General features: G+C 35.2%; 1 protein-coding gene across 1 annotated transcript in view; it reads right to left on the bottom strand.

The window, feature by feature from the left end:
* Positions 1-1,800: 1,800 nt before the first annotated feature.
* The window catches only part of Zbtb10 (zinc finger and BTB domain containing 10), a 32,260-nt gene continuing 8,456 nt past the window's right edge, over positions 1,801-25,604 (bottom strand). The window contains exons 2-6 of the mRNA XM_020176088.2: positions 22,076-22,967; positions 8,532-8,630; positions 5,291-5,467; positions 4,934-5,106; positions 1,801-4,679 (exon numbers count right to left, since the gene is read on the bottom strand). Of these exons, the coding sequence (XP_020031677.1) occupies positions 4,374-4,679; positions 4,934-5,106; positions 5,291-5,467; positions 8,532-8,630; positions 22,076-22,967 (1,647 nt within the window). The 3' untranslated portion in view covers positions 1,801-4,373. The remainder of the gene's footprint in view (positions 4,680-4,933; positions 5,107-5,290; positions 5,468-8,531; positions 8,631-22,075; positions 22,968-25,604) is intronic.

Raw genomic sequence — 25,604 nt, 5'->3', positions numbered from 1 at the left:
GCAGGCAGAAGAAAGTATTCTTTTATGTTTACAGTGTTTAAATGCTGATTCTCCCATTTCATAATGGCCTCAACCACCCCTCTCCTCCACCTAACATTTTGTTCTCAATAACTAATGTACTCCAAATTTAAGTACCCAATGTCATAAAATTAAAGGCTAGAAAACATCTTTTAAAGTGTGCTTATCCCTAAGACATTTTAAACTACCTACAATTGTTCATCTTCACTTGAAAGCAGGGATACAGCGGGGGAGGGAGGGAGAAACCTTCCATTTTAAATCCTAAAGTGACTTTTAAAAACACCTGTTTGTTAGTTCTACATGTGTATGTTAGGTACCATAGTTAAGTTTAAGGATCCGGGTGACTGAACGGCACAAAAACTGGGGCTAGTATCGTTTGGATTAAAAACTATCCTTTTAAAAATGAAAAGTGCCACAGCCCAAAACAGCATCTTCTACACTGAGGTCATGTGGTTTGTTTAAGTCAAAGCAACAAAACAACTGCTTTATCAGAAGGAAAGAGAAATAAGTGTTATTTTATTGGGGGAGGAAGGACACTCACAAAATTACTAACATAGCTGTTTTATGGGGAAAATATAAATATCCACGGATAGACTCCATTAAAGAGGTGCAATTCTACCAAAAAGTAGTTTAATGAGGCAGCAACAGAGCCTCCTACAAAGAGCCTGGGCTACAGAATCAGACCTGATCAAGTCCCAGCTCTATTACAGCTGCATTAAATTAGGCAAGTTTCTGGATTTCTCTGAGCCTTTTTTAATCTATAAAATGGAGACAATAGCACCTACTTTATAGGGATTAGATAAAATAATGGAGATGGCACAATGGCAAGTGTGGGCATTCAAAAAATTGGTAGCTTTTGGAATCATTTTTCAGAAAATGGTCTAAAGCTCTCATGCTATGTTCAGAAAATCCTAAAAATATAAAGTTTATTAAAGTTTTAAATTTTAAGATTTTTAAAAAGCACTTGCATCACACTTTCCTCCACATTATAACATGCCAGTCATCTTCATGCCTTTTACACAAGTCCTAATCCTTTCTTTCATTTCCTATTCCTCCCTCTTCTCATTTTTCCAACAACTATGATATATTATGCATCCTGTGTGTACCAGGGTTCTAAGGACTTCACATGAACTAACTCAGCTCAGTCTTCTCCATGTGGATGGCTCAATTTAAACCAGCCAGTTTTCCCCTCCCCCTAATTTTAAAACTACTTGTTGCTGTCCGGTTTCCTCTACCTCTTATTTAAGCTCTCAATTGCTAAGGCGCAGACATTTAAAAAAATTATCTAATAAATAAGAAAAAGTATAAGGCCAAGAACCAAGATAAAAAGGGGACCCTATGGAAGTAACTGTCTTGGAGAATTCTAAGAAATAATACATAATTTTGAGTTCTGAGAGGGCCATATGAGAGGGAATATGAAAGTTTATATTCTTTTCCATTAAAATTAAAAGCTCCAAGATATTCTCTCATTTAAAATATAAATTACAAGAAAACCTCACCAAATGTGTAACATAGTTCTGCCAGAGTTCCACAGACAAAATTCTAAGTATTCATTCTATTACCTCTCTGAGACCAATTCTAAGTTTGTAGTATCTATTGGCTTCCTGAAATTGTTGTACTGTAAAGTCAGAAAAGTAATATACTTAAAAAAATAGAAACGTCCAGTAGTATACCTTAGTACTAAAACTATTTTTAAAAAAAGATCTAGAAGGGAAAAAACCAATCCCTCAAGATCATGAAACAAAATAAGTTAGGCAGTCAACAAGTAGAAAAATCTGTCAATTCTGATTCTGGTAAAATGTTTACTTCAAAGAAATTTTTTATATAGGCTGAGGCTAATATATTCAAGAGTATAAACATTTTTCCTTTGGATTACCTAAAAACAAGCTTTTAAAGTATATTTCAGATGACTAAAAATATAGCCAAACCTGTCACAACAACACAACATTAAAGGTAATGGACAATTATAGAATACTTTAAATTAACAGTAATAAGCCATCTACATCAAACCTTGTTTCCAACTAAAACCAAAACAAAAGCACAACAATCCTGTAGTGTACCAAGTGTGTATTTCAATTTGCTGTACGCAATCTAACAAAAATTTGGTCATAATTTACCAGATATACATAAACGATTTAAGTAAAAGAAAATTCAGTTTCAAGAGAGTAGTTCATATCTTGAGGAAAAGTAAAATTACATTAAAAATGTAAAGCCAAGTCCAGTTTCTATGCAATAAGTGAACTATAGTCTAATAAAGCAGATTTAGGTGATTTTTAGATATATATCTTTGCTCTTTAATATATATTTATATATAGACAGATCTACCAATTGTAAACTATGGTTTATTTAAAGGATGGGGATAAATGGGATGAAAGAAATCTTTATACTATACTTACATATTCACAAAGCAGAACATTTTTAAGTTTAAAATACTTTTTCATTCATAGTTATGTTTGCCCAACTAATTTCTACTTTGGACCTCACTAGAATTTACATTTTACTCATTTGTTTCAAACACTGAATATAAGATGTACTCCTCAGTTTTAAACAAAACTCAAGCCAAAACTATTCATCTGCTAGGCTTATAGTTATGTAGAAACTACAACAAAGTTTAGACAAATGATGCATCTAACCATGAAACTATATTTTATCTTTGATTTATTCAAGCAGAAACATCATTGTCTAACATTAAACCATTATTCTACTGAAATCCGAGACAATGATAAAATCTGTCTCTTCAAAAAAAATATCAATTTTGCAACTCTGATCAGAGGGAGCACCAAAAGGATTGTATCTGTCAAAGCATCTTTGCAACTTCTTCCACACAACTACCATAATTTAGTTACCTGATATAAAATAGGAAAATATATTCAATTTTTATTTGAAATAAAGCTGAAAATATGATGTCCCTAAATCTTATATAACATACAATATGCTCCTGATAAATGTCATCCATGTTAATATGTGAAATGTTGCTGTGAGTTCCACAATCAGCTAATTGTATTGTCACCAGGCTAAGTAAATTTAACAATTCAACTTAATATATCACATTTGAACCCCGAAGAATTCGGTTAATAGAATAATAAAGCCTCAACACTGTATCTGAAATATTTTTGTAGAATGTTGAATCGTGGTGACTAGAAAGATTGAACCAAGGTGTAGTGCTTTAAGGAATGGAAAAATAAAATAACTTAATTATCAACCATAATTTCAGAATACTCAAAATATATCATGGTAAGTATGAAACAAAAGAGAATGCATATTTTGTGTTAATTTTAATGATAAAAGGGCACAAGAGTAAAAACCTGATACTTCACTTATATTGCATAACAAGCTAACCAAACTGGACATGGAGGATAAATCATAAAACAAATAATTTTTCTTATTGTTTCTATGACTTTTCTTCAATCAGATTTCTGTATTTCAAATAAGGCTGAGGTATAGTACACTGGCAAAAATAGTAAGAGGCAAACAAGAATAGTGCCAAAGTAACAGATACCCAAAACCCAAAACCATGTCAGGAAACATCAGATAGCAACCATTTATTAGATTAGAGCAGCAAGAGAAAGTTACTTCTAAATCATAATCATTTTAGTGGCATTTGTCAACTTCGCCTTGATAACCTCGCAACGTCATTCTTCATTTGTGAAGTCATAAAATTCATGTCAAAAAAGGAAAGGGGGTTGAGGGGAATTGATTAGTTCATTCCAATAAATTACCTCTCCAGTTCTTATAAACATGCCTATCAGCACAAAACTGAGAAATAATACCTAAGACTAGAAGAGACTTGGTTTAAGTTATGAAGCAAATTAAAATGGAAAAATACAAGAAAATAGAACCAATGGGGTTGAAAAAGCCCCTCACTGAAAATCTGTATTAAAAAAAATAAAATTAATAAAAATAAAAATAGAAACAAAACTCTACTAGTACAAACTAGCCTGAGTGGTTTGATGGACAGAGTGATTGGGTCAACTGTCACTGTACTTACATAAATGGATTTTCTTCATTCATGTTAAAAAGTGGCACATGAATGTAAGTTCTATAAAGGACAAGTACTATTTTCATAGGACCCAAAGTTACTGTATATCCTATAAATAAAAAATATTTTACTTTGATAACTGACTGAATATGTGGGGACTCCATGTAATCCAACCACATGGTTGTTTGCTGTACAGTCCTGTGCAAATATAAAAAAAAAATTTTTTTTTTGCTATAAGGCTTTGACCCTACAGTTTTCACAGCAATAACTACCATCCAGCATGTACCATATTTTGCAAGCCTTCAAGTTCAACAATCCAAATTGTCGATTCATATTATGTCCAAATGCAGCATCCTTGAGGAGTATAGGTCGTCAGTTAATCATCCAGAGACATACAAGCATCTCCTGATTCATCCCACCGAGATGGGTCATTCTGATCTTCTCCATCATCAGCCAGCTCTTCGTCAGCTTCTCCAACCTCATTCTCCTCATATTCTTCATCCCGAGGGAATTCTGTGTCCTGTCCCTGATCTACACCTTCTTGCCCTCCTGGCTGTGATTTATCTGCACAGTCTACACAAACACCGTAGCGCCGAGATCCGTGTCTTATTCCAACACTGGCTGCTAACATGAAGATCTTCTTACACACCATACATTTGTATTTTTTATCTTTTTTATGCACCTAATTGAAGGGGGGAAATACAACGTAAGGACAGTATAGAAACAGAATGCGAACTTAACTCAAACCACACATTTAGAAATGAGTGAACACACCAACATTTTTGTGTATGAAGCTAGTATGATTTCATAAATCATTCTTTAAGAGATCTAAGAATCATTCATTCTTAAACTCACAAGTAAAGTTTCAAATGCTTTCAAGCACACTGACATAAACACAGTTTATCTCAATGATCATTCATAGCTAAAGTCACTTACCAGGGAATGTCTTTTTACATGCTCTCTTCGAGTAAACAGCTTTCCACAAATCTCACAGCTAAATGATCTTACTCCGGTATGAATGAGCAAGTGCCTTTTTAGTGTTCGTCTGTATTTGGCTACATAGTTACAATGAGGGCATTTTAACTTGTCCATGATTAGAGATGATTCACCTTCAGAATTAAAAAAATTAAAAAGCACTTATTATTAAACAAAAAACTACCACAACTTCTACATCTATCCCTAAAAACAGCAATAGAATATAGGGTAACTACTTATTTTTTAAAACCCAGAATAGGAAAGATTTTAATTATTGAGATTTAAGATTTTTTAGTTGTTTAGTTGATCAATACTTGCCATTTTCCCATGTTTCTTGTTTTGGCCAAGATTCTGGCAATAATCCATACTTGAAATCGTTTGAAGCACCTGGTAGCAATCCATACTTGAAATCACTTGAAGTACCTGGTATCAATCCATACTTGAAATCACTTGAAGGGCCAGGCATCAAACCATACTTGAAATCATGTGAAGTACCTAATAACAATTGAAAAGTGATTGTGAAGTAATGATAATAAAGATCTTGCCAGGTGCCAGTGGCTCACACCTGTAATCCTAGCCAGGAAGCAGAGATCAGGAAGATTGTGGTAGTCTGTCTCAAAAAAAAAAAAAAAAAGCCCATCACAAAAGAGGGCTGGTGGAGTGGTGAGAATGCCTGCCTGCCTAGAAAGCATGAGGCCCAGTACAACCAAAAAAAATAATATGTCTCTACAAATTAGAGAAGATTTTCTGTATGTCTTAGGAGCACTAATAAAAGTAAAAAACTCATGAACCACCAGAAGTATAAGCTAACTAACCTCTTTATAAAATGTGCAGTCTATTTCATTATAGTAACAGAAAATGAACTAATACAGGGAGGAATTGTCTCCTGGATTTAATTCCATCTTGGTTTTGTACATAATTTCTTGGATCCAGGAATCTTTGAACAATAGGAATATATCCAGAATCCTCCAAAGCTACTGCCACCCTGACCCAATCAATCACCAATTCTAGCCTCTGGGTTATTTTTCTGAGGGTGCCAACTTGTCTCCTGGTTCCCATTGTTGCTATTACAGAACCTGTACTCAGCACAACAGAGATTCTTTTAAATCACAACTGAGAGCCTGTCACTAGTCTACTCAAAAAGCTGCAAAAGGCTACTCACTTAACTCACTAAAAAGCCAAACTTTCAATATCCTACCTGATGGAGCCTATTTCCAACTATCCCCTTGGTTGCTCCATTCCAACAATACTGCCACAGTAAGTAAACAGGCTCCCACTTCAAGGCAATTTTTATCAGCGTGAAGCACGCACGCACGCACAGAGCTTATTCAAGCACACACACACACACACACACACACACACACACACACAGCTTATTCATGCAGTAATACAGATGAACATCTCTAATCTGAAATGCTCCCCAAATCTGAAACTTTCCCAGCATCATGCTGGTGCTCAAGTTTCAGATTTTGGAACATTTCGGATTTCAGATCAGGGATGCTGAAGCTATATTGCTACAGAAAATGTTTACATGCATTAAGGTTAAATTTTACATATCAGAGCGCAGTGGCTCATGCTTATAATCCTAGTTACCTGGGAGGCTGAGACCAGGAGGATCAGGGTTAGAGGACAGAAGAGGCAAACAGTTCTTGAGACCCCATCTCAATAAAAGCTAGAACTAGGCACCAGTGGCTCATACTACAATCCTATGTACTCTCGGGAGGCAGAGATCAGGAGGATCAAGGTTTGAGGACACCCTGGACAAATAGTTCGAGAGACTCTACCTTGAAAAATACCATGTACCAAAAAAAGGGCTGGTGGAGTGGCTAAAGTGGTGAGTGCCTGCCTAGCAAGCATGAAGCCCAGAGTTCAAACCCCAGTACTGCCAAAAGGAAAAAGTCAGATTAGACTGGATTACATAACAAGACCATGTCACACACACACACAAAAAGGCTGGGGGTCTAGTTCAGATGTAGAGTGCTTGCCTAGTGTGTGTAAGGCCCTTGACTGACTGACTGTAAGCAGTGTCCCAGCTGCCTTCCTTCTAGCACTAATAATGAAAACAATTTCAAAGCTACTGCAGTTGAATAACTGAACATCCATAGCCCTTTACCTTTTTTCTTCTTCAATGTTCTTTCTCTTTGTGTATAACATACACACACATTTTTCTTTTGATTTTTTTTTTGTTGGTAGTGGTGGTACTGGGGTTTGGCAGGTGCTTTATCATTTGAGCTGCTCCACCAGCCCTGTATTGGATATTTTTGAGATAGGGTCTAACTATTTGCCCAAGCTGGCCTTGAACCATGATCCTCCTGATCTCTTCCTCCTAAGTAACAAGGATTACAGATGTGAGCCATGGCACCTGGCCCATATATGCATGTTTATATGCCATTTTAAAACTTGCACTTTTAGTTCAACCCTAAATATAGCATGTGAAATTCTAGAACATTTTGCTTCAAAACCACAACCCATCCAAGGAATTTAAAGCTGAACACTGTACTAACTTATATTACATTTCCACCCTCCCTTTAATTCTAAAAAGGCAAAAAGCCCAGTCAAGACCCATACTACATTTAGCTTGTTTCCTTTCATCTAGTGGTTCTCGAGCTTGTCTTCCATGACACTGCAGTTTGGACTGTCTGCTATGTTACTGGATTGATTTACTCAGGTTTGCTTCACATTTCCTTCACAGTTAAACATTTTGCAAGAATACTGCATAGGTAATATGTGCTAGCTATCACATTAGTTGGCATTTAACTTCAGTTTGTTCCAATTAGTTTCACATTTTTCAGTAAAGGAAACCTTCACATTTTACTCTATTACTTTCAACATACATATGTAATTCTGGTGTTCTTATGCTTTAAAGTTGGACTGGCAGAGTGGCTAAAGTGGTAGAGCACCTTCTTAGCAAGCATGAGGCCCTGAGTTCAAACCCCAGTACCACCAAAAAAAAAAGTTTGCTAAAGTTTCCAAGTTTACCTAATATAAATATCACTACTCAAAGCGAACATTTTCTAAAGTCATCAATTATACTATTATTTCGCAAAGCCAATTAAAATACACTAGTCAACCATTCTGACGATAACCCTCTATAATGGCAACTGGAAGGCATAAGTTCCATAACTACCTTTGATATTTAAGTTTTAAAAATTCTAAATAAGTCTCCTAAACAAAACCAGAAATCAATTTGTATTTATTAAGTTTCCAAAGCCACAGACTGGAAGTATTTATATAAAGAAACTGCAGTAGATTCTTCCCCCTGCCCTTTTTTTTTTTTTTTTTTTTTGCGGTGCTGGGGTTTGACCGCAGGGCTTATACCTTGAACCACTCCACCAGCCCTTTTATGTGATGAGGTTTTTATTTTTTTTTTTTTCTCCGAGATAGGATCTCATGAGCTATTTGCCCAAGCTGGCTTCAAACTGTGATCCTCCTGATGTCTGCCTCATGAGTAGCTAGGATTACAGGTTTAAGCAACTGGCGCCAGCGATCCTCATTAGTATGTACAGAAACACTTCCCAATCTTTAGCTGTACTCTTGGTAAAAACTGTACAGTACCTACCAGCATCACCTCCATCTTGACCAGAGCAGGCTTCAGCCAATAAATTTGCATTCATACTCCTATCACCATCTGGCCCTGAGAGCAGAGCACTATCCAAATCTGAAAGACACGCAGAAAAACTTATTTACAAGCCACACCATAGCCACCACCCAAACATCACTGTCTTACAATTGTTTCTATGCAGACTAAATATGCAATTACCGAATACTATGTGCTAAACACTGTAAGTTACAGAAGCATGTCTAAATCAGTACAAAGCAAAGTTAATGTTCCAGGAGAGCAAGTACTATATCTGTCTTACTCATCTCTGTCTTCCAAATGTCTAACATATATGTCCTCCAATTACTCTGCTGACTAAATATAACTGGAAAATGCTAACATGTGCCTGATATTTTTGACTAGTTCAAAAAACATGGTAAACTAATGTTAGAAATTACATTAGATTTAGTAATATGTTCAATTAAATTTATTCATGTATGAATAAACGCAAAAAATACATCTAAAATAACTTGTGAACTCCTAACTCGATATTCAAGACATGGTTTTCAACTACAAGAACATGTGCACAGTGAATGCAGTTAAGTACAGTGTACTAGTCAAGGTGAATAAAGCACCAATCCCAGCTCTCTTACAGGCTATGCAACCATTTGCCTCAGTTTCTGCATCTACATCTGTCATACCATAGACCTGACATAAGAATTTAATTGGATAATAAAAGCCAAATGTTACAATAATGGTGTTTTCTACCCAAATGATACCTGCTACTGCCTGTACTGGTAAGTACAAGATACGTAAAACAGACCGGTGTTGTTTCTGTCTTGGTTCAGAAGTAGAAAGATGAAGTTACAATAGTAGGGGAAGAACTTAGAAAAAAGGTCATTGTTAAGAGCTATTTTTTTTTCTTTTTTGGCTAGAGCTAATCTTGATGAGAGAAGGCAGTGCTAAAGAAAAGCAAGCTAGTGAGATGAACACTTTTGGTTATAATCTGTAAAACTGCCTTTGCAAGCACTCATTATTACTTTCCTGGATTAGTCAACTAATAAAATAAGTTCCTTGTGTCTTTACTTTCAAAATATAGTGTTCACATGTGTATTCATTTCCTAAAACACAAATCTTTAAAATTTGCAATGGTTCACACAGCTTTTAAGATGAGTGTCAGACTTTTTAGTTTAATATTCAGGTTCCTGATTCTGACTCTAATATCATTCCAGCTGCAGCTCTACCTCCTCTATTCTCTCAAATGAGTTAAGTATCTGAGGACATTTAAAAAATGTTTCTTGTGAATAATCTCTCCTCTACCTCCCATTCAAGACTTATGATCTTTAGTATTATCATCCTTTTATTGCTCTGGATGCCTCAATACTCAAGATTAAACAAAAAGACCCTCTGTATAGAAGATACTTACAATGGGCAAATAAATTGTCATATATTCACGCAATGGAATGTTACACAACAATGGTTCTAGTGTACAGCTATAAAACTCAGAATCATTGAACAAACTTGGTACTAAAATTCCAAGAGACGTGCAGGATCATTTGATTGTGAGAACAGTGTAAAATGATGGCAAAGTATGCGTACTAGGAAATACCCTTGTAATGAAGAGATTTCATTAAAACCATGGTAAGAATTTTGGCCTTTATTTTTAAAGGGATAGGATTTTAATAGAGAACCAACTATGCCTTTTAAAAAAATTACTTGTTGCTGTTATTATGAATTAACTAAAGAAGGGCAAGAAGAGAAGTACATAGGCCAATCAGAAAGCTATTTCAGCAACCCAGGTGAGGTCTGAAGGTGGCTTTGACTTGGTAGCAGTGACAAAGAAAGCAAGTGGATAAATTTTTTGATGCTTGTGTGGGTATAACTGATAGGGCTTGGTAACAGATTGAATCTTGGAGGAGGGGCTAAGGTAATGAGGAAAGCTTCTAGCCTTTACTAATGGCAGCAAAGAAAACACAGAAGGTGAACCTGAAAGAAGAATACAAAGTTTAGTTATGAATATTCTAGAGTCTGACATACATCATAAAAGAGAAGTATGATGTTTGGGATAGGGTGGTGGATTAAAAGGGTCAGCCTGGCTCTGCCTGGTATCAAATCCCAACTGTGCCATTTCCCAGTTGTGAAACAGGTCATTTCGCTTTTCTAATGCACTGGTTCTCAAAGTCCCTATACCAGCATCACCAGGGAACTTGCTAAGAAATGCAAATTCTCAGGCCCTACTGAATCAGATACTTTGGAAGTGGGGCTCAGTAATCTGTATTATAACAAGCCCTATAAGTGATTCTGATGCTAACTAAAGGTTGAGAAGCGTTTTACTATAAAAAGGAAAAGTTTAAGGGTAAAATGAAAGAAATATCATTTGACCCCCAATTATTGCTTTTTCATTTATGCTTGCAAGTAGAGAAACTTAAGAAACAAAGGGTATTGTTCTGGTGCTTGAGTTGGAAATAAAATTGTGTGAATAGTCTCTGTATTCTGACAGAGAGTAAATAATACTGAACAGATGAAACCATGAAAACAAGACTCTCACCAAGTTATACTGAAGAATCCTAGCATTTCATTACCAAGAGAGATAAAAAGCTTTCAGGGGGAAAGTAATCTACCTTGTCAATGGTGCCTAGAATTCAAGATGAGGGCTGAAAATGTACACTACTTTTACTTCATTCAATAAGCACCTAGCAAGTCCCTGGTAATCTTAAATACCGGTCTTGTGAATGTAAGATGAGCAATTAGATAAAAATATAAATCTTTTGAGAAATTTAACTGTAAAAGGAAATGGAGTAATAACTAGTTTTCTAGCCAGGCATGGTGGTGCACACTTGTAATCCCAGTGTTGAAGTAGGAAGACAGTGAGTTCAGTGTCAACTTAGGATGTATAGGGAGACTATGGGCGAGACTCAACTGGTAGAGCACTTATCTAGCAAGCAGAAGGCCCAATATGCAGTAAAAATTGGTTTTCTTAGCAAGAACCTCTCTTTCCCCCTCCTCCAGTAAGATCATTAAGTGTGTGTTAAATAACCACTGAATACTAAACAAAAGGTTTGGTTAAAAAAAAGGGTCTGCTTATAAAAGCAAAATTTTAATAGATAGGAATCACTGACAAAGAATTTAAAGAAACATATTGGAGATATAACCAGCAAAAAAGAAGGAATCACTAATTGCAAAAAATTCCTTGGGAATCCGGGATTCAGAAGCACAGGTTTGGGTACTCAAAAGATAGCAGAGACAACCAGTGTGTATAAAAAGAGGTCTAAAGCAGAACTTAAAGATATTTCAAGGCTGTAAGCTTCTATTTTCTCTGTACAGTAGAATAGAATGTTATTACCTAGAGTAAGTGGGTTGGAAGTTAGGAGGTAAAAGTACTTCATCTGGAATACATGAACAGTAAATAAAACTCCTTTCTATGTGTTCCTTGAGAGCAGGGATATTGTAATGTGTTTTCCAGTGTTTATCACAGAGCATGCCAAATGAGAGGCCTTTAAATTATTAAGTATCAACTTGAATACTGTGCCCTTTGCTATTTGTATTACTAACCCAAGGTTAATTTTAATAAATGGTATCAGAATAATTTCTCAACTGATCTGTAATTTTGCTGAAACACAGCCATAACTGAAAATGTTTAGCTGAAATTTAGTGGCTTTGTTTCCCTATGAAGTTAAGTGTAGTTCACAAATTAAAAACAAGAATTCATGTCATCATCCAAACTATTTTACTAGGTTTTTCTATCTTGGAGAAAGTGTTTATTCCAAAATGTGTTCAGAGTACATTTCTTATCTACAATTTTGCCAAGTGGGTTTGTAAACACAAGGTGTTCTATTCAGGAAACATTCCATAGTGATTTCTTCTACTGTTTTTTTTTTTTTTTTTGGTTTTGTTTTAAAGACAGGGTTTCACCATGCTGCCCAGACTGGCCTCAAACTCACCATCTTCCTGCCTATCAATTTGTTTTTAAGAGGCATTTCCTACCTCTTAAAGTATTAAAATTTAACTTATCTTTAATCTTACGTGCATGTTAAGTATAGAACTCCTCAGACAAAAGCTTATTAGGTAACAAGTATATTACTTCCATGTGTAATATCTCCCTTCAAAAATAAAACCACACCAATGCTCACAGAAATTAAAATATGTATCTTTTGAAAGGCACAAACTACTTGGTTCTTGTAATCAAAAACAACCTCATTTGAGGTTGGTAATTGTTCACAACAGCGTGCTTGACTTAGGAATCAATATATCAGATTACCACTGTAGCTTTATTCACAACCAGCCACAACATCAAGCAATTTATTATTAAACGGATGGAGTGTGATAGAAGCCAAGCAGCCAATGATTTATTTGACACAGGATTGAATTTGGCTTTATTAGAAAGCATAATACTAACTCTTGGTCATCATCTTTTTCTCTAAAATTACAGAATTACAAAATAAACTTTCCTATGGAAATCTTTCACTTCATTTAAACTTAGCAAACAGGGGCTAGTATTTCTTTGTAACCAGCAAAAGAACTTTCTGAAGACCTATTAAAACATCAGTTTTGGAGAATTTTACAGCCAGCCTGGACTACATGGTAAGACCCTTTTCTGGAGGGGAAAGGACAGAATAAAAAACAAAAACAGTTTCACAAGGTTACAACTATTTTTTCTGGCTGGGAGCAAGTATAGGTATGTTGTGTAATACTCAAATGACTAGAGCTAAATGGGTACAATCTCTTCTATTTTTTAACATGTTTCCCCAGTGGATGGATTAACAGCAGCCCCCTCAAAAAATTTTAGTATTCAGTAGTTCTTTCACATCTCATTTTAATTTCACTACATGGGGCAAGGTATGGTGGTGTACACCTAAAATGCCAGGTACTTAGAAGGCAGAGGAGATAGGAGGAAAGCAGTTTGAGATTAGCTTAGGCAAAAAGTTGGTGAAAACCTATCTCAAAAAACCAAACTGGTATAGTGGTGTACAGCCTGGGCAAAAGCACAAGACACTATGTAAAAACAAATTAAACTAAAAAGAGCAGGGGGCAAGGATCAAGTGGTAGAATGTTTGCCAAACACAAGGCGCAGAGTTCAAATTCCAGTGATATCCCACCCCAAAATGTCACTATAAATCTGTGTAATAGCATGTTTTTATGTTCAAAAATGAGGACACCAAGGGCAAGTGACATAAAATAACAAGCTAGTAGCAGAGTTCTACACAGTCTATTAATTGTATTGCACTGCCTCCTGGCTATAGCAGCAGCAAGTCTCACCTGACACACAACAGGCAATCAAAAGACCAGGTAATCTGCCATGCTGGAAATGAGAGTGCATGCCAGTGATTCTTCATATACTTTTTTACTAAACAAAAGTAAACCTTCACACTATGCTACCGCAGCATTCATTTTTTATAATGTTCCTTTTAATAGTGCTATCTCCAAAATCATTATGAATGCTAAGATATTAGCTATCATTTTTTACAGTAACATATACATATTTATCTACTTTAAAGCAACCTTTTTAGTATTCATATTTTTTACTTTTCTGATTAACTAAGTGTTACGATTTTTAAATGATGTATTTGTGAGTTTAAAAATGTGGCCAAGAAGTAATGGAAATTAAAGACCTGTAAATAATCAGATCGTAGTTCAAGGTCAGCCTGGGCAAAAGGTGAGACTCCATTTAAAAAAAAAAAAAAAAAACCTAAAGTAAAAAGGGTCAAGGGTGTGTCTCAAGTGGTAGAACATCTATCTAGCAAGATTAAGGTAGTGAGTTGAAATCCCAAAACTGCAAAAAAAAAAAAAAATGTGTACATTTCAGTGTATGAAAAATGTGTATATAATCTTTCTTCACATAAAAATATGGCAGTATTTACCTCAAAGTTGCAATGAAGTGATAAAGTACATTAGGTAAATCTCAGTGCCTGGGGTGGACAAGAAGGCATTCAACCCTTCTGAATCTAACAGCACTTCCCCCCCTGTGAGTGCTAAACCAATCAAGACTGGGTCCGGAAAATCTTCCTGACAATTTGGTTCTGGTTCTCAGTATTCTCAGTATTCCAAGCGTGACGCAGGTACAAACTAACCTAGATTTTTGTTTAGAACAAAAATACTCTGAAAATGAATTAAATAAGATAGCAGAATTCTAAACACAGCTGGACGCCATTGAACAATATTTCCTTAGGTAATTACTAAGATCTACTCAACTTTCATTTTCATAAATATATTCTTCACAATTTTATCACCCTGGTATACAAAGAAAATGACCAACATCAAGTTTCTCTTCTCTACAGACAGCTTCAAAATGAAAAGTCTTATTTTGTTCATAAACAGGTATAGATCTTTCCATTTTCCCCTTTGAGTTGCAAATGCACTTTAAATGCACGCACACAGAGTCCCTGTAGCATCCTAGAAACTTACGTTTTTCCCTTTACTTTAAAACTCATTAGTAACTGCCCATATGATTTAGGTGGTTCTGGTTTCTTCTTTGCCCTATTCAAAAAGACTCATTTCTGCCAACAAATAGTTCCCTACTGGGTCTCCCCAGATCACTTCCCACTCAAATTCATGAACACTAGTCTCCAATATTTTGCTCTTAAATGCAATATAAACATCTCTATAAAACCTCTTGCTGCCTCAATCTGTAAAACAAAATTCACTTTATTACCATGGAATACAAAGATAATTACAGTCTGCTCCTAACCTATCTCAGTTAGGGCTATTGATTAGTTTCTTGGGATTTCAATAAAAAAACTGTTTCTGAATTTCTTTCTTTCTTTTCTGGTGGGACTGGGGTTTATACTCAGGGCTTCACGCTTACAAAGCAGGTACTCTATTGCTTGAGTCACACCACCAATCCATTTTGCTCTGGTTATTTTTTGGAGATAGGGTCTGGCAACAAACTGAGATACTGTGTGAGCCACCGGCACCTGGCTATATTTCCAAATTTCTTATGATATGGAAAGCTATTTTGGAATTTCCCAGAAAAGTATTATTTGATTACAACACAATTTTTTTTAAAAAGTAAAGCTTTGAGAGTAAAAACTTTAAACTATCCGGTCACCATACTATATTAAAGGCTACTTTCCCTCAGCAAGAAGTCACAAAAATGTTCTGATTACTGACCCACATAAAGCTTCTTCAGCTATCAGGTTGAGTCTGGCCACTCAGACTCTGTTCCTTCAGGTTTCTCATTTACAGGTGGTAATCACCAGCACAGGCACCTCGAGGGCCAAATAAGGTAGAGAAGGAAATCAACACTAAAGAGTAAAAGTAAAGAAGGGAAAAAAATGACGGCAGACAATTTCCATTACTACCATCACCCTTTGAAAAATTAAACATTCAAAATTCTTACTTAGTATATTTTAAAGTTTAATAACTATTGGACATTTCTTTTCAAAAATGAGCAACAAGCCTACAAACTCCCAATTTTAAGTGTCTAACGAAAAATAATTTAGCATTTTGACTCATAGCTCATCTTTTACAACATATTCCATACCAAAGGAATGCCTCAGAGGTTTACTTGAACATTTGGAATAAACTAAGAGAAAGAAAGCAAATCCAAATTCATACATTTGTTATATGAAACCCTTGGGGAATAAAATGGAGAATGCAGAATGTCCTGTATATTAAAAAAGTAGTAACTTGGCTAGTGGAATGGCTGAAGTGGCTAGCAGGTATGAGGGCCTGAGTTCAAACCCCAGTATAACCAAAAAGAAAAAAAAAAAAAGTAGAAACTTCCAACACCTTAGTATGGTCTAGGCTAGCATACTATATTCAGATTATTTAAACTGGGCCTGGTGGCATAATCCCACTTGTAATCTCAGGCTGAAGTGGGAGGAGTGCAAAATTCAAGGTCAACCTGGGGTACATGAGGAGACACTGCCACTACCACCACCATAAAGTAACGGGTTTATTACCAAAATAAGTAGAAAAATCTTAAGAGATTTTAGAGCTTTCTATGATTTAAAAATTTTGAGTTTTACTTCTTGTTTAGGATACACTCAAGTCTAGTTAAGTGGCAAGAATGAACCTAAAGCCCATTTCTCCTTTATCAACATTAAATTCATGGCTTTTGAATAGTTTAAAACATGGCATTTTAAATGGTTCCTACACTAACTTTCTACAGCAAGATCAAAATAGTGGTAAGTTTTCAACCAAATGGTCTATTTTCAAAACTCTAAAAAATGTTTAATAATCCTGAAAATCTGATCATTTAGGAAACGTTTCGGGACTCTGTGGTGCCCCAAAGTAATGCTGAAAATCAATTATCATCCAAAACAGAAATGCTGGCTATCGTACAACTCCAATTAAAGAGTTTACTATAATTAGAATAATTAATTACTTCATGTATGCCTCGTTATGAATCCTTACAGGTATCTTTTGAACACTCTTTTCTTAAAATTGTTTTCTAAATACTAAATTACATGCTTTTTAACCAAAAGGCAATTACACAAATTGAAAGTGTAACACTTAAAAACTGATTTCAACTCTACTTGTAAGGACTAACACAAATTGGATGTGAAGCTATTTTCCCAGCAGAAACTTAGGTGAGTTTACCGCTTGGTTGAGTAAAATCACCTTCCATTTGAATACTTGTGTGGCAGTAAGGAAAACCAATCATCTGCATGGAACTATATCAACTTTTGTCAAAGACAAAAACCAATTACAGTATGTATTAACCTACTGCTGTATTTATTAGAAAATGCTTGAACAACTGTCCATTTCAGTACTTGGTATACTAACTATACAACCCCACTCTAGAAATTTCTTTCAGAAGTCAGTACCAAAAAAGATGTACCATCCTATAGAACTAGCACACTTCTTCCTTTGGAGAAAGGTTGCTTAGTATCTTAGGATCAATTAAAATCTTAACTAGGGCAACTATATTTATACCCACGATTCTCCTCACTTCTTTGCTAATTTTTACTTGCATTTTTCTAACTTATTTTAAAATTTGTTCAAAGCAAGGTACATATGCATGCAACACACATAGAATATAATTATTTACTTGCTAGTATGAAACTTGCTGGTAGAATGGTATAAAGATGAAAATCTAGATTCAGAAAACCAAGTTTCTTATCAGGCCACAGCATTTAGAGATCAAAAATGGGTAGGGCATTGTAGGACATGCCTATAATCCCAGTATTCTGGGAGACTGAGGCAGGCAGATAGATCATGATTTTGAGGCCAGTCCCAATGAACCATATCTCAAAAAAGTAAAAACAAAAAGATCAAAACTTAATAACGCATAATTTGTTCTGATTAAGTACAACTACCTACATGAATATACTTTGTGAAGCAATTTAGGCCTACGTTACTTATATTTTCTACAACTATAATTTAATTTGGCTAAAATTTAATTTCCCGATTGCACATGAGCAAGACAAGGATTTGAATTTTTCGAACTTGTTAATGACATCTTTTCCCTCCTCTATTTGGTTACCCAGATTTCAGTTTCTGCAGATAGTTTTAATCCTACACCCCAATAAAACAGGAAAGAAATTTCTAATATTCCTGAGTTCTACACTTCAAGTACTCCTGTGTATCATCAAGTGAATCTCAGTAGTGAGTTAACAAAAATGCTAGCTTCTTTAGGATTAAAAAAAAAAAAAAAAGCACCTGAACAAAGCCTTTGGCAGCTTTATGAGGCCCCTACACACCAGCATCAGTATTATATAGAAGACAACATTATTAGAGCTACGCTTTGCAAACGATAGCCTTAAGGGCCTAAGGAAGTCATAGTTCCTCCAAGGTATTCACAAATCCCAAATGCCAAGCATTGCTTGTGGACTGAATAATTTTTCCACTATGACTTTTCAGATGTTTGCAATAGAACTTTAAATTCATTTAGAAGTATGTATTTCAATAAATGGAAATTAAAGCATAACCAATTATGTAGTTCATTAATGTTTTAAAGTTAAAAGATAGGACTCCACCTTAATCCCAGTACACGGGAGGCAGAGGCAGCAGTTGGATCCTGAGCTTTCAGTCTGGTACACAGTAAGTTCCAAGTCAGTGTGGGCTACATAGCAAGACTGTCTCAAAAGACAGGAATCTACTAGTTTGGTGGTTACTTATATGATTTTCATATTTAGGTTCCTAAACATGAAACCTACTTCTACTTTTACTAGGGAGATGACCTTGGAAAAGACCTCAACCTTGTAAACAAGCCCACTGTGTTTTATGTTGGTCAGAACTTGCCTGGAAAAGTCAAGAGCCAATCTCTGTACTCACAAAGTAGGAGCAATAGCACTTAGCCTAGAAAACAGGACCTGGAAGGAATTTTTTTAAATTTTGAGTATTTGAAGGGTCATCAGGCAGATTAGCAGAATTAGAAGCTAAGTCTTTTAATACTACTCAAAATGGCAGAATTAGGGGGTGGGGTGGCTCAAGTGGTAGATCACTTGCCTAGAATATGTAAGGTCCTGGGTTCAAACCCTATTACCACAGAAAAATGGCTGAATTAGGAAGTTATGGAGAAGCAAACTATGACTTAACGAAAAATGACTTCCTAATCATGGTCATCCCACCCACAAATAGGCTGCCTGAAAGTAAGTATCTTTGTAAGTATTCAAGCAAAAAGTCAAGCTAAGGCTACACCAAAGTTATAAAACACCATCGATCTAGCATTTGGCAGAAATTACCTAGCACTGGAAAACTGATATAGCCTCTACAGTCTTTCCAAATTTAAGGGAGATTGAGATGCCATGGTAGTTCTTTTTTTGCTTTTACTGTTTATCATCTAACTTTTATAATAATCCTATAAAAGAAGCACTGTATGCTAAATGGTGAGGAAACTGAAGGTTTAACTTAATTTGATTATGGTCACATAACAGGTAAGTAACAGCTAATTTTCAAATCTATTATGATTGACTCAAGTTGGAGTCTTTTCACTCTATCAATGGATCTCAACCTTACTCACAGAATAACCTACAGAACTTAAAAAAAAAAAATTCCATATCCAGACCATATCACATACCAATTAAATTGGAATCCCTTGTAAAGAGATCACAAGTATCATGGTCTATAATGCTACCAAGTGATTTTCCAACCTACAACTAAATTAAGAACCACTACTAAGCTGGAAGTGTGACACTGGTGGTAGAGCAAAACCAAGTTCGAAACACCAGTAACTGCCAAAAACAAACAAACAAAAACCTACAAGGGAGTAAATTAAGAATCACTGTTTCAAAAACACAAAATTAACAACAAAAAAGAGCCGGCACTGGGGGCTCATGCCTGTGATCCTAGCCACTCAGGAGACAAAGATCAGCATGATCTTGGTTAAAAGCCAGCCCAGGGAAATAGTTCAAGACCCAACCTTGAAAATACTAATACACAAAAAAAAGGGCTAGTGGCGTGGCTCAAGAGGTAGAGCACCTGTCTAGCAGGCATAAGGCCCTGAATTCAAGCTCTGTTACGACAAAAAAGAAAAAGATTGGCTCCGGGCACTGGTGGCTCACAGCTATAATCCCAGCTACTCAGGAGGCAGAGATCAATTAAATTGAATTAAAGTGAGCCCTAGCAAACAGTTCAGGAGACCCTATCTTAAAAAAAAAAACTCTTCACAAAAAAAGGGCTGGTGGAGGGGCTCAAGGTATAAACCTGGAGTTCAAACCCTGGTACTGAAAATACTGACCTGGCTGACTAGTTGCCCTACTTTACTTGACAAGGTATAACCCATTTTCTTTCACTAAAAATCTGTAAAAAGCTGGAATGCAGCAAATTACTGACACAACCAAATTTTTGAGTTTAACCAAGTTCAGATATTTGAGTGCTGTGACATAAATCATCTTTGCAAGAGAAATGAAAGATGAACTTATGATAGCCCTAGTACATGGATACAAGGATGGTGAGAAGATGCTTGCTAACGTGATTGCTAATAGTTCTGCTACTTTTCAAAGTATGTATTGTGGTTCAATATTATGTCTTCCTTCTGCGCCATCACCCCAAAAGATCTGCTTATTCTCTAAATTTGTTATGTGTGTTTGCAAGTGCTTATATGAATAAGTCTATACCTGGAAACATTACAGAATTCACACCATACTGGAATAATCCATGCAGCATAAAGTCAATGTAGCTCTCACTTTTAAGAGCTCTGTCTGGGTCTACCCTTAAACGTTTTATGTAACAAAATGCCCCAGGGAGGTTTTGTTGCTAAAAACTTAATATAAAATACAAAGAAAAGAAGCAGTAAATAGTATTCAGTATTCGTACATACTAATTTTCATGTAAGTAAAACTTCTACTAGTGAATACTACTCCTAATCCTAAAAGGCAGAAAAACCATTTTACAGGATTTCTACGGCATTTTTTTTGCCCTCTGGGAGCTAAAAACAGTAATTCTTTTTAATAGAAAGTACTCTATCCTCAGATGATGTCATATAAATCAGACACTGAAAGTCAGTGCTTTGAGGCAAAATGGGCATTAAATCATATATGACAGTAGTGGACAAACCTGAGGTATGCATAGGAAACAAACCCACGGAGCTGCTTCTTCAAAAAATGTTAGGGATTGCCAGAGTAAACTTTCAGTAAAGGAAAAATTCAAGTCTTTCAATTTCTCTTTAACAGTGGTCCTCCGGACTACTTTTTAAAAAATCCCTACCACCAATGTGATGTGGTAAAGATCCTAGCATATATTCGTTTAGGAATATATTGAAGTGAAAGCTCTCTCTAATGCAAAGGAGAATGAAAATTAGATGGTGCCAGTGGACAAACTTAAGATATTCCAGCTTCTGTAATATATGTGGTGAGCACATAACAGTAGCCCTAAAAAAATCTGAATAATCTCATAATTAGCCAAATCCTATAAAATACTTAAAATGTTTAAATTGAAAAGAATGCTAATGAGGTCTCACAAAAGTTCTGAAATGACAGTATGACTGTATATTACAGCCATAGACAATCTTTTCTACCACTTGCAATGTAGCGATCAGAGAGGCTAAGTAAAAAGTCAAAGAACTATGCATTCAGTGGAGTCTACTTCTTAAACAGTACAGATGGTCCCTGACTTACTTTGGTTCAATTAAAATTTTTTGAAAAACTTTTCCAACTTTTTCTTTTTGCTCCTAGATGACAATGTTCGAGTCAACTTATGATGGTACAAAAGTGTACCCATACAACAACCACCACTCTTTAGTTTTCAGTACAGTATTTAGTAAATTTCATGATATTCGTCACATAAAATAGGCTTCATGCAAGTTGATTTTGCAGAGCTAATTAAGTGTTCTGAGCACATTTAAGACAGACTAGGCTAAGCTGTGTTGTTCAGTAGGTTAAGTTTATTAAATACATTTTTGACTTAATGATAGTTTCATCTTATGGTGAGTTTATAGAGACATAACTTCACAGTAAGTCAAAGTATTTATATATGCAATGCCTGTAAAACTCAAGACAAAATATACAAAATTTTTTGATCTCTCTCTCATTCTGTTGTATATTCAAATGTAGTACTGTGTGTATTATGATTTTATAATGAAAACATTTCTATAAAAAGTATACTTTAAAGCTATACCTCAAGATTGCAGTCAACTAGAATTAGAACAAAAACTAAGATATCTTTGTATATATAATATTTACCTGGTTCTTCCTTGATGATTAGGGCCTTATTTTCTTCTGGATAGGAAACAGGTGGCTGTATCATTGAGCAATCTTCTAAATTTGTTTCATTATTAGGTGGTATGTTATAAATAAATCTCTTTGTAGTTTGGTTTTTCCTCCTTGTTTTGCCAGTCTCTTGAATTCCCTGGGAGCCCGTATTATTCCAAATAAACACTTTTGTTTGACCTTGAGATTCATTTTCAGCCAACTCAGGAGAACCATCCTGGACCCAATTACTGTCATTCATTTGGTAGTTTTCTATTTGGCCCTCGTCGATATTACAACCATCATTTTCAATTTTTATATTACTTGCCAAATTGGTAAGATTCCGTGTTGCCCAAAAGCTGGCGATTTTTTGATCCCGTGATGAAGACAGACCATCTCTATTAACTGGCTTCCTATTATTATAGTCCACAACTACAGACTCTGGAGCTTCTGATTTAATGCTTATATTTAAGGCATCTTTAATGAAATTTCGGCAAGTTTGAACAACTTCACTCATTTGAAGGTAGCTGGCAACTGTCATCACTTCAATGGCATTTTGGCTTGTAAGCACCAGGTTACCAGAATACAAGAAGTCCAAGATAACTGAAAAACCTTGAACTGCAGCAATATCTAAATGGGTAGTATTGTTTTGGTTAGGGCTTTCTTTGTTTGAAACGCAATATAAAGTCTTAAAGAAACGGCTGCCTGCAACCAGGATGTTCTTATGAGCTTTAAAGATTTTCCCGCTCACCACAATGCTGACATCACAAAGAATATCTTTCTTTCTCTGTTCATCTAGTTGTCGAAGAAGTTGATAGCAATAAGAGTTCTCATTTGGCCTACTATTAAAGTCACAGTACCCCTCCTCTGACGGTATTTCTGACTCCTGCAATTGGATGGAAAACATTAATATTAAATTTTATTTACATTTTAAGCCCCCAATCCAAGGAAAATATTATCAACGTAAGTTTTTAAAAAGTAATAACCAAATATACAAATTTTTGAGTACTGATTTTCAGCAGGATTTCACTGGTAATTTTCAAATGTAAGTTAAGGACATGAATTAAGAATTACTTAAAATGAAAATGAAAAGAGCAGTTATTTTCTTTAGAAAAAAACCTTTCATTTATAGGAATCAAATTAGTCTACTTTATTTCTGACAGGAAAGCAGCAGTCTCCTCTCATTGAACTTAAAATATCCAAGTTATAATGCAGGGGTGTATCACCTTATCTAACACTATGAAAAGCTAAATTTTAAATCTTGGCAAACATTGAAATAAAGTAGCTTAGGTCAATGAAGTTAATTAAATCTAACAAGTGATAAATTTAAGACAGTCAGGAAAAAATTTGCTTCTACAGATAAATAATTTCCCAAACCTTCTCTCTTTAGGATCATAAAATACTATAAAATTCCCGAATTCCAAAGTCTCTACTGTATATAGTATTAACCACACAAGTATTCATTAAAGTTCTAGTTGGCATCACTTTACACTTTAATTTCTGTAAACTTCTATTAGCAATAACTAAGATTGTGTGATATAAAAGAGTAAGAGTATGATCTAATTTCAGACTGCTGTCTGTACCAGTTATTATTAGCTGTGTGTTCTTGGACAAGACACTATCCCTGAGCCTTTTTCTACAAAGATAAGACAGTATTATGAATATCAGTTATAACTGATAGTTTTATGACTTCAGTTACAAGGTCCAGTGAGCTTCCTCTAGGCAGAGGTCTATTTCTACTACTGTGAATAGTGGTTGGCATACTGATTAATAACCTAACAATAACTGAAGTAATCATTTTTCCAAGAGAAAAACTGCTGCACCATTTTTAAGTAGAATGGGCAACCAAAAAAATGTTGACTTTAATTGTTAAAAGTTTTCACATTTTATAGGACATTTCTATAAGATAATGAAATGTATACACATAATCTATACAAATCTACAATTTTATAAGAATGGAGAAAAACATGAAAACATACAAGCCATATGTTGAAAGGACTAATATGCTTGGAGGAGAGGAAAGGGTATGGGTTAAAACATGACTGCAAACAATATTCTGAATGGTGGATTCCTAAATCATCACAAAAACCCCATTTAAACTAAACTTCAACCAATCTAGGAATTTTTATACTATTTCTAGGTTATAAGTAGTCAACTGAAAGAACCAAAATATTAAAATTCAAAGCATTCCAGTTTCACAGGAATATGTAACAGTACCTTGAGAATCTGGGGTATGTGACTACTATAGAAGGAAGCATGGGAAGGAAAGAATTTCCCTTCATTTTCAGTTATCTTTGGCAGCCTCCCCAAACTCCTAGTGCCTCAGGTGCATCATGCCCTTCTACTATAGCAACAACCCCCCCACACACACACATCTACCTTATCATACCAGAATGTTCAATGCTCTAAATTAACTATCTCCTCTATCAGAATACCGGATCATCTTCAAAACTGGTGACAAAGATCAAGTAATCAAAATAAACCTGTTAGTAATAAACTCACAAATTTTTGCTTTTGGTTTTTGTGTGTGTGGTACTGGGGGACAAAACCCAAGGTCTCATGTGGGAGCATAAACTCCATCACTGAGCTACATACATCCCAAGGTTATTTTATTTAACATTGATTCCATATATAAATCAGTATATTGTTAAATTTCAATGTATTTAGTAAAGGGGAATGAAAATATTTAAGACTTGTGTTAATATAACCAAAACAATTCAAAAAAATGACTATAATTACCACATAATTTTTCTATAAAGGCATCATAGTGTTTGTTTACTTAGTCTTCCTTTTGAGACTATTGAAATTTTTATTAATTTGGCTATGTGCTCTACAGAAAATTTGGAACATGAGTCTTTAGTAAATGCCTAAAATGCTCATTTGGCTCAAAGTTCTATCTAGTAGATAACATAGTAAGAGTATTTAAGAAGAGGCAAAAATTTTTAAACACTGAATAAAATTTGGCAACATACCTATGCAGCATTTGTGGAGGGAATGAATTAGCATTTACAAGTCAAGAACTGTCTAAAGTATAAATATGGAGCAGTTCAAAACAGTTTAGAAGGTGGTTATGTCTAAATGGAGCAGCCACTCTAGGATATGACCACTGTGTCCAGCATTTTCTGGGCTGATCCCACCAATTTGTCTAAGATTCACTGCCTTTATCACACCTTATGACCTAATTTTAAAACATAACTGAGTCAAAAACCTATCCACCCTTTCTACTTTGACACAAGCTATACAAACCAAACACTATGTAACCACTATTTTTCTTACTACTATTCTACAAGAACATTAATGACCCCTGCTTTTACAGGCAACACCAGCAATTTCTTTTTCACTGTTTATTAAAGGGCTATGCTGTGTGTTTGTAACAGCTGCTAAGTATGCCCTTCAAAATGAAAGGTTTCCAAGTTAGGAGTATGTGTACTCTCCAAGGAGATTACTATGTGAGGATTTATGTAAAATAGCTTAAATATGCGCATAGCAGTAAAATAAACTGCCAATATTGTTTGCGCAACCA

This window comes from Castor canadensis, chromosome 3 (assembly GCF_047511655.1).
Source record: "Castor canadensis chromosome 3, mCasCan1.hap1v2, whole genome shotgun sequence".
NCBI classification, from domain to species: domain Eukaryota; kingdom Metazoa; phylum Chordata; class Mammalia; order Rodentia; family Castoridae; genus Castor; species Castor canadensis.
The sequence above is the reverse complement of the archived record's forward strand: the minus strand, read 5'-3'. Positions and strand labels throughout refer to the sequence as shown.